This window comes from Silurus aristotelis, assembly GCF_946808225.1.
Source record: "Silurus aristotelis genome assembly, chromosome: 11".
NCBI classification, from domain to species: domain Eukaryota; kingdom Metazoa; phylum Chordata; class Actinopteri; order Siluriformes; family Siluridae; genus Silurus; species Silurus aristotelis.
The window spans coordinates 24180686-24194863 of record NC_139584.1 but is presented as its reverse complement, the minus strand read 5'-3'; the positions used below and the strand labels follow the sequence as shown (position 1 = coordinate 24194863).

At 37.0% G+C, this 14178-nt stretch overlaps 1 protein-coding gene across 7 annotated transcripts in view; it reads left to right on the top strand.

Annotated features, from left to right (window-relative positions):
* The window catches only part of plch2a (phospholipase C, eta 2a), a 130289-nt gene that overhangs the window by 58991 nt on the left and 57120 nt on the right, over positions 1–14178 (top strand). Inside the window, exons 1-2 of one of the 7 annotated variants that reach the window (XM_083554652.1) lie at positions 4912–4985; positions 5025–5365. The exons of 4 other annotated variants lie outside the window; for them this stretch is intronic. In XM_083554652.1, the coding sequence (XP_083410778.1) occupies positions 5323–5365 (43 nt within the window). In that variant the 5' untranslated portion in view covers positions 4912–4985; positions 5025–5322. Of the gene's footprint in view, positions 1–4883; positions 5366–14178 lie in introns of those variants that run through there. 2 more of the 7 variants (XM_083554651.1, XM_083554648.1) reach the window with 2 other exon arrangements.

Sequence of the window (14178 nt, the reverse complement as noted above, 5' to 3'; positions counted from 1 at the left end):
GAAACACCCATGCTTTTTTTGGCATATATAAAATGATCAGTCGCGATACTCTACTCTGATTAGCTGGAAAGTGTGGGTTCAAACCAATGAACATTCCAGTCCACCATTCTATATTAATGCGCTGCTGTTTAGGCAAATGTTACCATTGTAACACACAGTCGCTGTTGTCTACAGAGTGAGGCATTTATGGAAAACATTCTAATATTGCACTACTTAGAAAAAAATAAGATTTGAGTGTCATGTAGGATATATAGTGAATATGGTGATTAACCTCATTATTTTTGTATATATTGCTTCTACTTTTTACTCTGCTGTCTAGTTTTTACTCTTTTACTTGGTGATTCTGTCACTGAAAATCATTCTTTATTACCTGTGTATTTACAATACCTAAATTATGGCTTGACAAATTATTATTTACCTATTCCATTATTTATGGGTAGACTCCATTGAACTACTACATCACCATCATGTGCATCCTCCATTCTGAAAACGTAATGGCTTACCAAATCACTCTTTTGCTTACATATTTCATAATTTACTTTCCTGACTGACTGCATTGACTCTTAGTCAATGCAGCACTCTCAGTTGTACTCTCAGTTGTAGACTGAATTTAAACTGTATAGGGATAGAGAGAGTGGTTAGAGAGAGTGGTTAGATCCTATCAATACCCCTAATAAGATAGATGGCATACCAATGCAATGCCAAAATACATGAATAATTACAATTCAGTGGAGCACTTCCGAAATCCTATTGTTCAATTTCTACAAACGAATGAGCTCTGAATACACAGTGCATACAAGACCTGGGTGGCCAGATTAAAATCTTTTGATGGTTCACTTCATATAAATGGATGCATCGAATTCCAAAGAGTCAAGAGTAGAATAACTTTTGCCAGACAAAGCAGTGTTTTTTGCAATGAACCTGACTATTGATCCTTGTTCCTCTCTTTCAAGTGTATCTCTTCCTAAATCAGGTATCTCTTCCTTTTTCTTTATATGCTATGACTTGATACAGGCCAAACATTTGGAAAAACAAAAATGGAGAAAAAATGTTTTTCAAGGCCAAATCAAAGATTAATATGTTTTTTACACTCTCATGTAAAAAGAGATCTGTGGAAGCACATACTGTTAGGCTATTGCATACTGTTTAATATCACCTGACACTATGCTTGATTCACATGTCTGATTACTGATCTGCCCTTCGACTTGGTCTGCCCTGATTCTGTTAATAAACCTGCATAGAGAGGTTATTGAATTACGTTCAAGTCTGTATAAATAACAAAAATGTGCATCGTCGAGGCTTGTATGCAACCACATCCTTCCTCTTAACTCTTTGTGTTGTCTGAAATGTTGCAGGTTTGAAATTTGCAAGTATGATGCAATGTCAAGTCATGTTTTTTTATTGCTATTTCAGCCAAATACATTTACATTTACTGCATTAAATGAAACAACATTCCCCCAGGACTGAGGTGCTACATGAAACAACATAAAGTAACACAAGATAACACAAACTAACTAGGACACTAAGCAAAGTGCATGTGTGCAAATAAAATATAGTTAAAACAATGATCACATTCCAGAAAAACGTCATAAATGTGAACAACGTTGTTAATTAACCTAAAGAAAAACGTGCAAATCAATAAAACTGACAGTAAAGTGAGATTCTTAGTCAGTTTTAAACACAGCATGACTATCATTATAATTCATCCATAATAAGCAATTATATGGGGAGGGGTAGCTCAGTAGATAAAACTGTTGGATTTCTGATCAGAAGGTCATGGGTTAAAATTCCAGCACTTCAACACTGGCATTGCTGGGTCCTTGTGCAAGGCCATGACTTTGAGTATAACTGAGATAACTGTAAGTCTCACTGGGTAAAGGTGTCTGCCAAATGCCCTAAATGTAAAAAATAGCTTGTGTAAGACAATGCATTCAATAAATAACTTTTCTCTAAGCTTTATTTTAGATAGCATATAGTGGACATTGTAAGGAAGAAAAAAAACTAAAGACTACCATTTACCAGCCTATAATCCAACTTTTATCATGTTGATCTGCCTTTCAACATATACAGTATAATTACCTTAATATGTATTTTTGACAGAAATCAGGCAAAAGCTGTTTAGTCTGGTTTGACCATCACGCCTATTTTTTTAGACTGTTGCCCCAAAGTTGCGACCACAATTGAATAAGATTTCAGTGTTCTCTGAAACTAAGAAGCCAAAACATTTTCCATTATGACAAAAGTTCGCTCCATGAAGACATTGCTTGCCAAGGTTTGAGTAAAGAAACCCAAGTTGCCTCCATACAGCCTTGGACTAAGCCCCCTCAACCCTTTTGAACACTTTTGAAATGAACTGGAATATTGACTTCACCCGAGGCCTCCTCAGCCAAATTCAGTGATTAATCTCACTAAAGCTCTAGTGGCTGAATTCAAAATCTAGTGGACAGCCTTCCCAGAAGAGTGGAGGGTACTATTATAGCAAGATGAATTAAATCTGGGAAGAGTTGTTCATAAGACACATGCTCATGATGGTCAGGTGCTAGACGATATCTACAATAATGAACACACCATTAAACCATAGCTGTCAGAACCCTGGCACAACTTCTTGAGCATCTTAGTCAAATGAAACATCAATTATGACACTAAGGTAAAATTCTCGTTCTTAAAACAGCATTGTTAGTGCTGTCAGTTAAATCCTTGTCAGATGGAGGAACTCCAGACTGAGCTTTTACTACACACCAGCAACAAAACACCTGATTAATCTGGGAGCCCAGTAGTGGCAGAACGTTGTGCCAAACAGAAATATAAGCTGTTTTTTTTTTCTAATAGATCTTTGTTAAGCAGAAATGTAAAAATAGATATTTAATCAAAGATACCACAGGAAGCACATCCAATTAGACTGAGGGTTCTTCTGGGTCAAATAAAGAAAGGTGAACTTAATTGATGTGATTATTTCTAGGAGTCATGTGATATTGAGACAATATAACTACATTTCTGATGCAGAAAGAAAAGATAAGAGACCACTCTTTGCTATAGATCATATAGTAATATAACAAATAGCAAATGTGTGACACTAGAGCATTTACATAGACATTCACTATGTGTATGTCTCGAGTTCACATTGAAGAAACTTAAAGATAATGGTCAGGCTGATCTTTGTGTCTATGGCATTGATTATATCTTTAAACACTATCCTGATCTTTTCTGTCGAAACCCTGCCATTCACCTGGATTTATCAGCTTCTTTCTTTCCTCTCGCTGCCATCTAACCTCCTTTTATCTTTGGTGGAACTGTCAAAGCCAAGCAGGTTCCCTGTAGAGCTAACTCCCTGACACGCTTTGTCGCAGAACAGAGCCATGTATCAAACGCTACAGACGGGTTCCTAATAAATGATGAGGGAAAATCCAGTACTAAGACAGTCTTTATTAAGCTTTAATAAACTTCAAAGATCATGAATTCCCAAAATCATAGTTCAGCCCAATATTTTTGAATATGTGTTGTTATATAAACCTTGAGCTTAGACATTTATGCATTATTCATGCTCAATTTTCTTTGTGTGTCAGTGTGTGTGTGTGTGTGTGTGTGTGTGTGTGTGTGTCAGTGTGTGTGTGTGTGTGTGTGTGTGTGTGTGTGTGTGTGTGTGTGTGTGTGTGTGTGTGTGTGTGTGTCCCAGTGCATGCGGTACAGGTTGTTCAGTTTGCATTTTCCTCGTTCACTGTATGTATGTATATATATCTCAGTTTCCAATTCTGTATGCAGTCATCCCTCTCTTAAAAAAGTTCTCTGCTGCCTATTACTTTAATAAGATTCATATTGTATAACCATTACATAACCACACGCTCACCTTCTTTTCTTCTTTGTTTATGGTAAATAATGTTATGAAGGCTGATTTAGAACCATCTCATAAAAAAAACATCTACATATTTAGGACTGCATCATCCCCTGCACCTTTTCCCTCATCTGTCTCCCCTGACCTACTTTCTTTGATCTGAAGGAGGTTCCCTGAGGCTGCTTCAGAACCGCAGACAGTTCCCTGAGCAGGCGCTTTCGTTTATACAATTTGTTCTCCTCCCAGTTTTCAGAGTCGAACCACCTCGCTTTGCTTCAGAACAGGTTTCTTCACCAAACCCTGAGCCCTGTTTCAAGGAGTTCCAAATTTAGAACCCTGTGGATGGAATCTACCGCAGTAAAAGGTGGTCGACAATGGGATGCTAACGTCTTATCTGTCTTCTGTGTAAATGACACAAATCAGCTGTGACAGCTCTGAAATATACACGTCTCAACGGACAGTGATTAATTCCCCTTTTCGTCCACAAACTGACAAAAATTGCTTCAATAATCTCCTTTAATGTATGGCAGACCGTCTGAACCTATTTTTTCCGTGTCGTTATTTTTACACACGACTCTCATAAAGTCTCATCATTACCACAGCTAAAAGCTTTTCTCTTTTTTTTAAGAAGCTAATGCACTGCACCCTGGTGAGTTTAGCGCACAATGGTAAGGAACATTAACACTTGTCAGAGTGCTTTAGCATAAGGGAGTGCTTTTATTGCAAGTCCATTGAGGATATTCCCAGATCATGCCAGAGTAATTTTTCCCCTTATAAGTTCCCGCTCAAATCTCTGAGTCGTTGCATGCACACACACACACACACACACACTCACAAACACACATACACATATGAGCAATTGGCAGATTCTAGCACACTTAATAACTCCCCAGTAAGCAAGATGAATAAAACATGAGAGACTGCCAATTTTTAGGCTCACACAAATGTACTTGGGCTTTCAATTCTTTTCTCTTCTCTGTTTCTCTTTCTTCCTCTTTCTCATTCATTTTCTTTCTCCTCCCCTACTCATCTCTGCTCATGCTCGGTTCTCTCAGCTTCTCCCTTCCTCCCTTTCCCTTGGTGGTTCAAAAAAAGTGAGCGGCCAATTGCGCACATGGATGCAAAGCTTTCCCTAGAGTGTGGACCACATCATACAGTGGGAAAGAGAGAGAGAGAGAGAGAGAGAGAGAGAGAGAGAGAGAGAGAGAGAGAGAGAGAGAGAGAGAGAGAGAGACAGCAAGAGCCACTCAGACTTGAGGAGCAAAAACAGGAGAAAGAGCAAGAAAATGAGGTAGAATTGAATAAGACAGATGAAGGGACAAAATAGTAAGATAATAGATGATCTCAGCCAGGTGGCTCAGCGTTGACATGACTCTCTGGCACTCAACACGGCCGCTCGCCTGCTCATCTAGGAGATGCGCTTCCATTAAAGTCTCTCTGGAGTGCCATGCATCTCCCTCCCACTAGCACATGGAGAGCCCTGTTCCTGGAATATGGAGGATTTTGCCAATATTAGGAGTCTCAGCCAAGAGAAAGGTAAGCACACTTGACATTTTTTCCCTATTTTTAAGGACACAACCCCCATGAGGAAAAGATAACAATTAAGATAATAGATGACATTGTTGACTGTAGGTGAGTTCAGGAGATTAGAGTATTCCTAGACATCCAATCCGCACCACTCTGTGGACTCTTTTTCTCCGAAATATGTGCCCCTGCATCGTGCTTCTTTTATTTGTTGCCTTTTGGGAGAGTGTTGTGCTCAAGAGTGCTATTCTGTGTACAGCGTGGAGGAGAAAGTATTGTGTTGGCTTTGTTTGTGGAGGAAAGCTTAACACCATCCCACTCGGAGTGCAAGTGAGACAGGCTGCTCACTAAAGTAGTTATTAAAGGAGTTTCCTGTAGAATTAGGATGCTCTGTGCCTGCAAATTTGAAGTGTGAAGTAAAAATTTGAAGTTTAAGTTTATTAAGTTTATTTTGTGTGGTCTCCATAGTTAGTACCAACAATGAAACAACTTAGAGTGAAGCATTGCCTTAGCGTTCTTTCTTTTATTGCATGATTGAAATCACAACCCTACATTGTCCAAACTATTCTATAAATTTTTGTGTTGCAACTGTTATAACAGTTATTAACCTATTCAAATGCTTAAACTGAATCCTAACTCATAAACAAGCCGGCTTTTAGATATAAAACACCAATTTACTGGACATTTTAAATCAGAATTGTTCTATTGGAATAAGAAAATAAGGAATAATCATTAATGAGTATACGCTCCAAATAACATCCAAACTATTATTTTATAATATCTTTTTTCCATCTAAATCAGCTCTTTGTGCTTTAATACATGTTCTGTATATGCATATTGTATGTATTTAATATATTGTCCTAGATCAGGTGAAACAAAAAGTCTTGTAATAGATTGAACCTCTTTAAATATCTATCTCAGATCTATTCAGGGCAAATGCAGAATACGAAAAAAAATTTACAATTTCCAATATAATATGAAACTTAAGACAAGTATACTGTACCTCAAGACTTTCTCTTTAAAAAACTCTTCTGATGCTCTTCACAGCAAGAAAACACGATGAGACCCTGCACTTGATGTAATGCGTAATCTCGACACGGTCTATTGGTTACCATTCCCGTGGTCCTTGCAAGTACTTGGGTTTCCGAGTGCACTGGTTGTAACATGCTTGTAAATATGCATTAGCAGAAAAGGTCATATTCGGTGAAAAAAAACTTGTATTTCACAGGAGGTAGGAAAACTGGAAGAAAACCATTGCACTGTAAGACAAAAAGCATTCAAAGTATTTATTGTCAGGCTAATGCTTTTTATGTTGATGATGCCTAATGCAGCTTAACATAACCAGCTTGTGTACATGCGTAAAACATTTTGGGAACTGTTTAGAATGAACACCAATCTGGTCATACTGGCAAATGCAGCCTGGCATAATGAAGCACACTTCCACTTCATATGTACATTACACCACAGTAAAATTCTTCCTTAGCATTTCCCAGCAATGTTAGGAAGCTGGAGTCAGCCATGATACAGTGCTCCTGGTGCACAGAGGGTTAAGGGCCTTTCTCAAGGACCCAAGAGGGGCAGTTAGGCAATATTTAAGCTTGAACCCCTGACCTTCCAATCAGTAAAACAGCATCTGAACCACTAAGCTATCTCGTCTTGATACTTTTAAAAAGAACAAAGAGAACATTTGCTAATGGTTTTATCCAGGGGAAAGGGATCTAGGGATTCTCCCTAAGACACTTCCTTAAGCGAAGTATTGCTTTTATATTACGGTTACAAAATGATCAAATGCAGCATTTACTAAGCAATCTAATTTATTATTAATAATATTGTGCACCAAACAAATTGTTTGGCGCCAATGTACTCTGTTAACAATAAGCTTTGGTTGCTAGGAAACATAACAGGCAAACTGTATGTTTAGATATTCTATAGGCATAGCCATGGCCTTCTCCAAATGTAACCATTTTATTATGTGAATGATGCAATTGTTTTCACAGAGAGATTTTTACTGACTTTTTAAATGCAGCTCACATGTTAGCAATGGAAAAACAATCAGCGCTACAATATGCCTTTTAGATTCTAGCTAAATAATCCAGCAATCAGTACACAACAGCCATTCTGTAGTAACTGGGATGCAAATATTGTATTTCGAAAGCATCAAGATATGTTGAGATTTTATCAGTCCTTTCTTTAACCGCTTAACAAGACTACCCAATGCTGTTTTCATGTTCGGCATCGCAGTCAAGCATCAGCCAATTAAGATGAAAATTGTATTGATTCGCATTTCTCATCCCTAGTTTTAATTCCTGTCTTTCAAAAAAACCAAGTCCAGTGAGACAGCCCACTCATTAAAGTAGATCGAGAGGAAAGATGATGCTCTGTGGCTGAGCATGTGAGATGTGAGTAGATTTACCTATTGATTACAACAAGCCACTGTTTACCCCCAGGCAAAACAATATGTTTGCATGTGAAATAGTCACTTTAGATTCAGCATAGCAAAGCACGTCAATATGTGATATGCACTTTCGCTGAGGTTGTGAGTTTGAACATCAGTTTTATATAAAACGCAGGATTTAAACCTGCAATCTCAATATGATGAATGTTTCCTTTTCATATATCCAGATAGATTGCATTTTGTGATGAAAATTGCAGTTCAGATGTTACTGGCAATAGCAGAACCAATGTACAGCACAGATCAGCCAATAGTTGACACACACACAAACACACACACACACACACACACACACACACACACACACACACACACACACACACACACACTGATCTTACATCCACTGACATTTGTATTACCATAGTTAATTACTGCAATGCTTAACACCCAACCCAACCTAATCAAGCATTTGTCTATTTAGGCTGTTCTTTAAAATTTCTTTTCTTTGTATTTTTTTTACATTTTGTCTTGCATGAACCACTCAAATACAATCATTTCCAAATCCTGATTTATGCATATTATGCTTATATCATTATGGCCGCAAGTCAGAAAAGGTTAAAAATAAGTTTCTCCAACATTTATTATTCAAATAACAGACCTGCGAAACAAAATGCATTACTTGATCCACTATGATATGCTTTTTTTTGGTTTTGGGCCAAGTTCCTGTCACCATGTGCATTGGCATGTTTCCAAATTCAAACACAAGTGCCTTCAACCTAAAACGATGCTATTATTAATTTTCAAGCGCTGCACTTTTATTTATTTAATGTAATTTTTTTTTTTTTGCATGGCTTCCTGTGAGATGTAAAATCTTTAGCCTGTGAGACTAAGGCTTTAAGACATTTACACAGAAAGTTTATTTGAAACTGCCTCTTTTGTTGTTGTCTATTCTGAAAATTGACGATGGATAATATTTTTCTGCACTAAATGGAAGCATGCACAGATTTGATCACCATTATATTTGTGACAATATTTTGGGCTTTATTCGGTTTGATAGTGCTGCTTAGTCAGAGCTTAGGCACACTCGCAAATTGACAATTTTTTTTGCCAAGGACAGAGAAATGTACTCATATTGAAAACATTCACAGTGCACAAAATCAATTCCAGTAAGTTCACAAAAAGAGGGTGAAAAAATATACAGAGAAATTACCTGCTACCGTTAAAGTACAGATACTGTCAAAGTCTTACTCAATTTAAAGTATGCAGCTAAAATTGATATAAGTGAAAGTAAAACTGCTGCATGATTTTTGTTATGAAGCAAATACAAATCTTTTGGTCAGATTTTGTTGGGCACGTGCATGATTAGTGCTGTGCGGTTTGCTGATTAAATAAGCAGAATTGTAAATACAGTAATCCCATGCTTTACCGCGGTTCGAATCTTGCGGAATTGCATTTGCCTCATAAATCACTTGTCTAGCTGGTTTTCCCGGTCTCTCGCCGATAGCACGATAGACCAAAACACTTATAGGGAATTGTTTTTATGGAGTTTTATGTTGAAATAATGATATTTATAAATATAATATATATAATAATTAATTATAAAATTAAGTCAAATGTTAATACAGTACAGTACTGTATACATAAAATAGCATTTTTGGGGTGGTGTCCGTTTATTGCGTTTTTTTTGTTTATCACGGGCGGTTTTGGACCGTAACCACCACGATAAATGGGGGATTACTGTACTGTGTGGTTAATATTAGCTAGAATTTTAAATGTTGCACAGCTAATTCATATAAGCTACTGGAATCATTACTAGTCCAGCCAAGTGTTAGCAAAGACACCTCCTGGATAAAATTAGTCACTTAATGTAGGGGGGTTAATCAAACTTTACCTTAACTGGGAGACAAAACCAGACACCTTGTTGAATGAATCTTAGTTTAGGATGTTGGATTAATTCAATAGGTCCAGGGGAACTAATACTTAAGTTTGACATTGTTGTCTGTTGGCTTATTAGACTTCAGATGCACATGGATAGCTAGAGCATTAATTACATTGGCATGATTCTTGATTGTTATTTCAATTTCTATATCTGGGAAATTAAAAAAACTTTTATTTTCTCAAATTGACCAAGTGAAATTACTTGAATTATGAGCCTATTTGATCGTGTTACCATGAAGAGACATTTATGAGTTGTTTGAATGCATTGAAGTTCACGGTAATAACGTAAGGAATATACAAAGTAGTTTTCTACAGGTTACACAGGTACAACTGCCAAAAGCAGACTTAAGTTAAGTAACAAAATGTTTATAAGGTGATACCACTATATGAACTGAACTGTATTATTTTTTCAAAAAAGTTGACAATCAGTGCTGATTGATTAAAGCAGCGGTTCAGGTAAATTCTTTGGCCAAAGAAATTGCTAGAATGTTTTAAAACGTATGACCAGATAAGAGGTTTGCTCTTACACATCAGCAAGGATGGTAGCTGTAAATGGCCTACCATGGCCGAGCCACCTCTGTCATTCAGATGTTCACAGCCCAGATCAGATGATTTTCTGATAAGAACATTTCTTATCATGGATTATTTTTGGTGGACTTTTGTGGAGGTGGATTATTTACTCTATCAACTTACCCTGCCTCTGGAGGAAACACGAATAACCAAGTGCATGCTCAAATACAAAGTATTTTTAGATAGAATATACAGATATTTTAACCAAATGTAATGAAATTAGTACGGCTTTTAAGGGCAACAATTAAAAAAAAGGATTCTAGAAGTCATGAAGGCAGCAGCCTATCTGCCTTCCAACAGTCATCACTAGTTTTCGGTGTATTTTATTAAATGAAAAGATTTAGATCTTGATTAGGATGTTGGACTTCTGATTAGAAAGATATACATTCAAAACCTGCCAAGCTGCCCCAACTGGGCACTTGAGCAAGGCCTTAACTGCCCAGTTGTGTAAATGATTAAGATATTTGTAAGTCACTCTGGATATGTGAGGACTTTCCCCGATTTAATCCACCTCTTAATTCCACCATCACGTTGCAATTATAGAAACAATTAATACAATACAAAAACGCAATATAACAACGCGTGGCATTACAGAGAGAGAGGCATGTCGCATATTAAGGGTAAATACCATTTTACTAAAGCAAGCTCCAAACCTCTAAACTACAACAGCAACTGTGCCACCTTTATCATCGGGAGCAGTTCAGAATCAATATTTGTCTAAAAACATGACAAAAACATAAAAATCTAGGTAAAATACAACCTCCTCACAAAAGATGCATACTCATAAATTGTACCGCTCCTCAGAGACTGTAAGCCTGTGGTACTGCTCGTATTCACTGGTCTGGAAGTGGCGAACAAACCCTTTCCTGGGCTGAGACAAGCTAGCTAGCTTCGGGGTTGGCTGACCTCTCCTCACAATGTCTAGCTTTTCTGGAAAATATATTTTTAAGTATGTCCGAGACCAAATGAATTTCTCTTCCTCCGTAGGCGTAAAAAAGTCTCAGATGTATTAATGTGTGCAGATCGCTACAAACATATTTTACCAGTCAAACTTGGCTGTAACAGTTTCCCTTTGACCAACCAATTAGAGGATAGAAAATGCTGACGCTATTCTGTGCCAGCTAGCTGGCCCTGTGAGTCAAATTTGAATATTCTCTATGGTAAAAAAGACCATCAGTATAGACTTTAAAGGCCCTGGGCAGATTAGATTGACGTGGCAGCACATAGAGGCTGAAATCTGATTGGACAAAAACATTTAACCCCGTTGCAGCCAAGAGAAATGCTACAAAATGAAGAGAATAAACTGATGGGAATAAATTAATACAATTTCATTGAACAAATAATAAAATTTATGTTGTAAATGTAGGTCAGTGCTTCTGATAGTGTTTAGGCTAGCAGAGAAAGCTTTGCTGGCCCTGACCGCCCACCACTGACTAATAGAACATAATGTGACATAAGTTTTGTATTAAGTATTGTATTTATCAGATCATGACATAAAGTTTCAAAGCCACAAAGATACAATAGACCTGGAAAAAAACGCAATTATATGTATTGTATGGATATCCTGGATTATACTTTGACAGTTTATTTATAATTAAATGTTTATTTCTGCATGCCACATCTAAGTACTGTTTAAAATGTGTTTCTGAAGTTCACACTCCTAGCCATCTCAGTAACAAAACATAGCATTAGATTATACAAAGTGTAGGATCGAGTCTGACTTGTGTTCTGTTTTTATTGACAAGACCTGGAAAGACTGAAGCTTAGCTCATCTGAAATTCATTTCTCTCAACCTGAATCCGAAACCTGGGACAGTATGCTACAGAATACTAATGTGTAGTCTGACAGCTCTGTTGTGTTGCGAGACAATCTGCACTTCATGAAGTCAAAAGTCAAGAGGAGTTTCATCACTTGTGGTCAGCAGCGCACACTGTTGTAGAAGAGGGTCTGATGAAGTGAGGATAATCATGCGAATTAAAGTGGAAAGAAGAGGGAAAACTTGACAGCTCACTTCCAGTCAGATGCAAATTTGCTCAAGTAGCAGCTGCACTTTTGGGCAGTGCAGCTCAATTACAGCTTCAAGCGAGGAGATTAGTTTTAAAGGTGCTATGGTTTGAACATTTAGCACTCTTTACACACCTGAAAACTTTGCAGAGTTTCTCATAAACGACACAAAAACAGGTTTTCAGGACATTTTAAAAATGTATATAAATTTTACATTAGCCTGAATTAATTTATCAAGAAAAACTGTTTTGTTTTTTTCCAAACTATAGCAACTATAAGAAGCTATAGCAAGTAATGAATGTTAATGTCAGCTAATTAGCTATATAATTTAACTTCCCTTAAAACTACATTCTAATTTAAAATCGAATCGTTTTCACTACAAATATGATTACATACTATTACATATAACTATTACAGCAGATTACATACAACTGCTAACTATTATAACCAATTATTTTCTGTTACACAGTGAGTTTGTGTTTGAGAAAATTATTACATTCATGAATGCTTGATTGTGCCCTAATATTGTCCAGTAGTTACCAACATGTGATCTACAAGTAACCAATGCTGTTCTATTGATCTGGTATCCAAAAGAAAGAACACGCAACCAATAAACGGCAACAAATTACCAGTAGAGACCCACATGGATCATTACAGTTACAGTTAAAAATACATATTAAAACCTTTACAAATTTTATGAGGGACTATATAGAATTTTTTTAGCAAGGGAAAGATTTGTGGTGTCAGTGTAAATTTGTCTGCATTCAAATATATTAAATAGTCTATATAATGAAATGTCAAGTAAAATCGTTCAAGATGTCTGACTTGCCTACCTAGGTAAAAGGTTACTATGCACTTTTCATAATTCAGCCTTGCTAAGATTTTTTTACTTGCTAGCTGCATTAGCCTTGTAGTGTCAGCATAAATGTAAAGAAGCACATCACAATGTGATAAAACACATGGCTTTTTTCAGGTACAAATCATTTGAAAGTTGTGTACTTTTCCTCCTGACTCGCTGCTGTAAGTGTCAGAACCTGCCCTGTTAATGCTAATTTGGTGCTCTGCGGCAGCCTCTTCTCTATGCTAAAACACACAAGTAGTTGTAATGGCTTTTAAGGGATGCTCTCCTCTCTGGTATTTCATTAGCAAGATGGTGAAAGTAATTTGTCATGGACAAACATGCCATCCAAAGGTCAGTCACACCACATCCAGTATGAGACCCAGACTGCATCTGTTGTATTATTAGGATGCAACACAATGGCCTGAGGGAGAGGATTTAAGCAGGGAATTATGCATCCAGACACGTAAACTCAGTCCTTTTGGAAATATTTCTGATGTTTTTTTGAGGCAGTGTCCAGCTCTTAATTACTTCATGTAGAAGGTTTGTTTTCACATGAACATCAATAGCTCTTGTTTCTGCCTTTGGGTCTACTTAATCTTAATCTACTTAATGTAGCATGGTGTCCAGCTCAGGGAGAGAATTGTGAAAGATGGGCGAAGGTCTGTGACCCATTCAATTTGTCTCCCTACAGAGAACAGCTTGACTCTATCTGGAAGATGTTCTTTTTCTCTCAGTACTACGGTTGGTTTTGTTTGCATTCTTTTCAGCTTCAGAAGGCCAGTATGTGCCCCATGTGGTGCTTTGTCAGCAAAGGAAAAACTTGCAATGAAATCTTTGTAAGAGTACAATGTAACAGTACACTAAGGTTGGGAAACCATTACAAGTACAAGGCATAATTAGATTTAAAGATTTTTTTTTGGCAGGAGACAAAGTGTGAATGTGAACAGGCAGATCTAAATTAGGATTAAGATTAGAGTTAGAAGAGTGTGTGTTCCTCATTCTGCAGGCTATTATTCAATCATTCACAAACAAAGACAAACTGTGAATGTAGATCTGTTTTTAGGTGAATATTACTGTCCA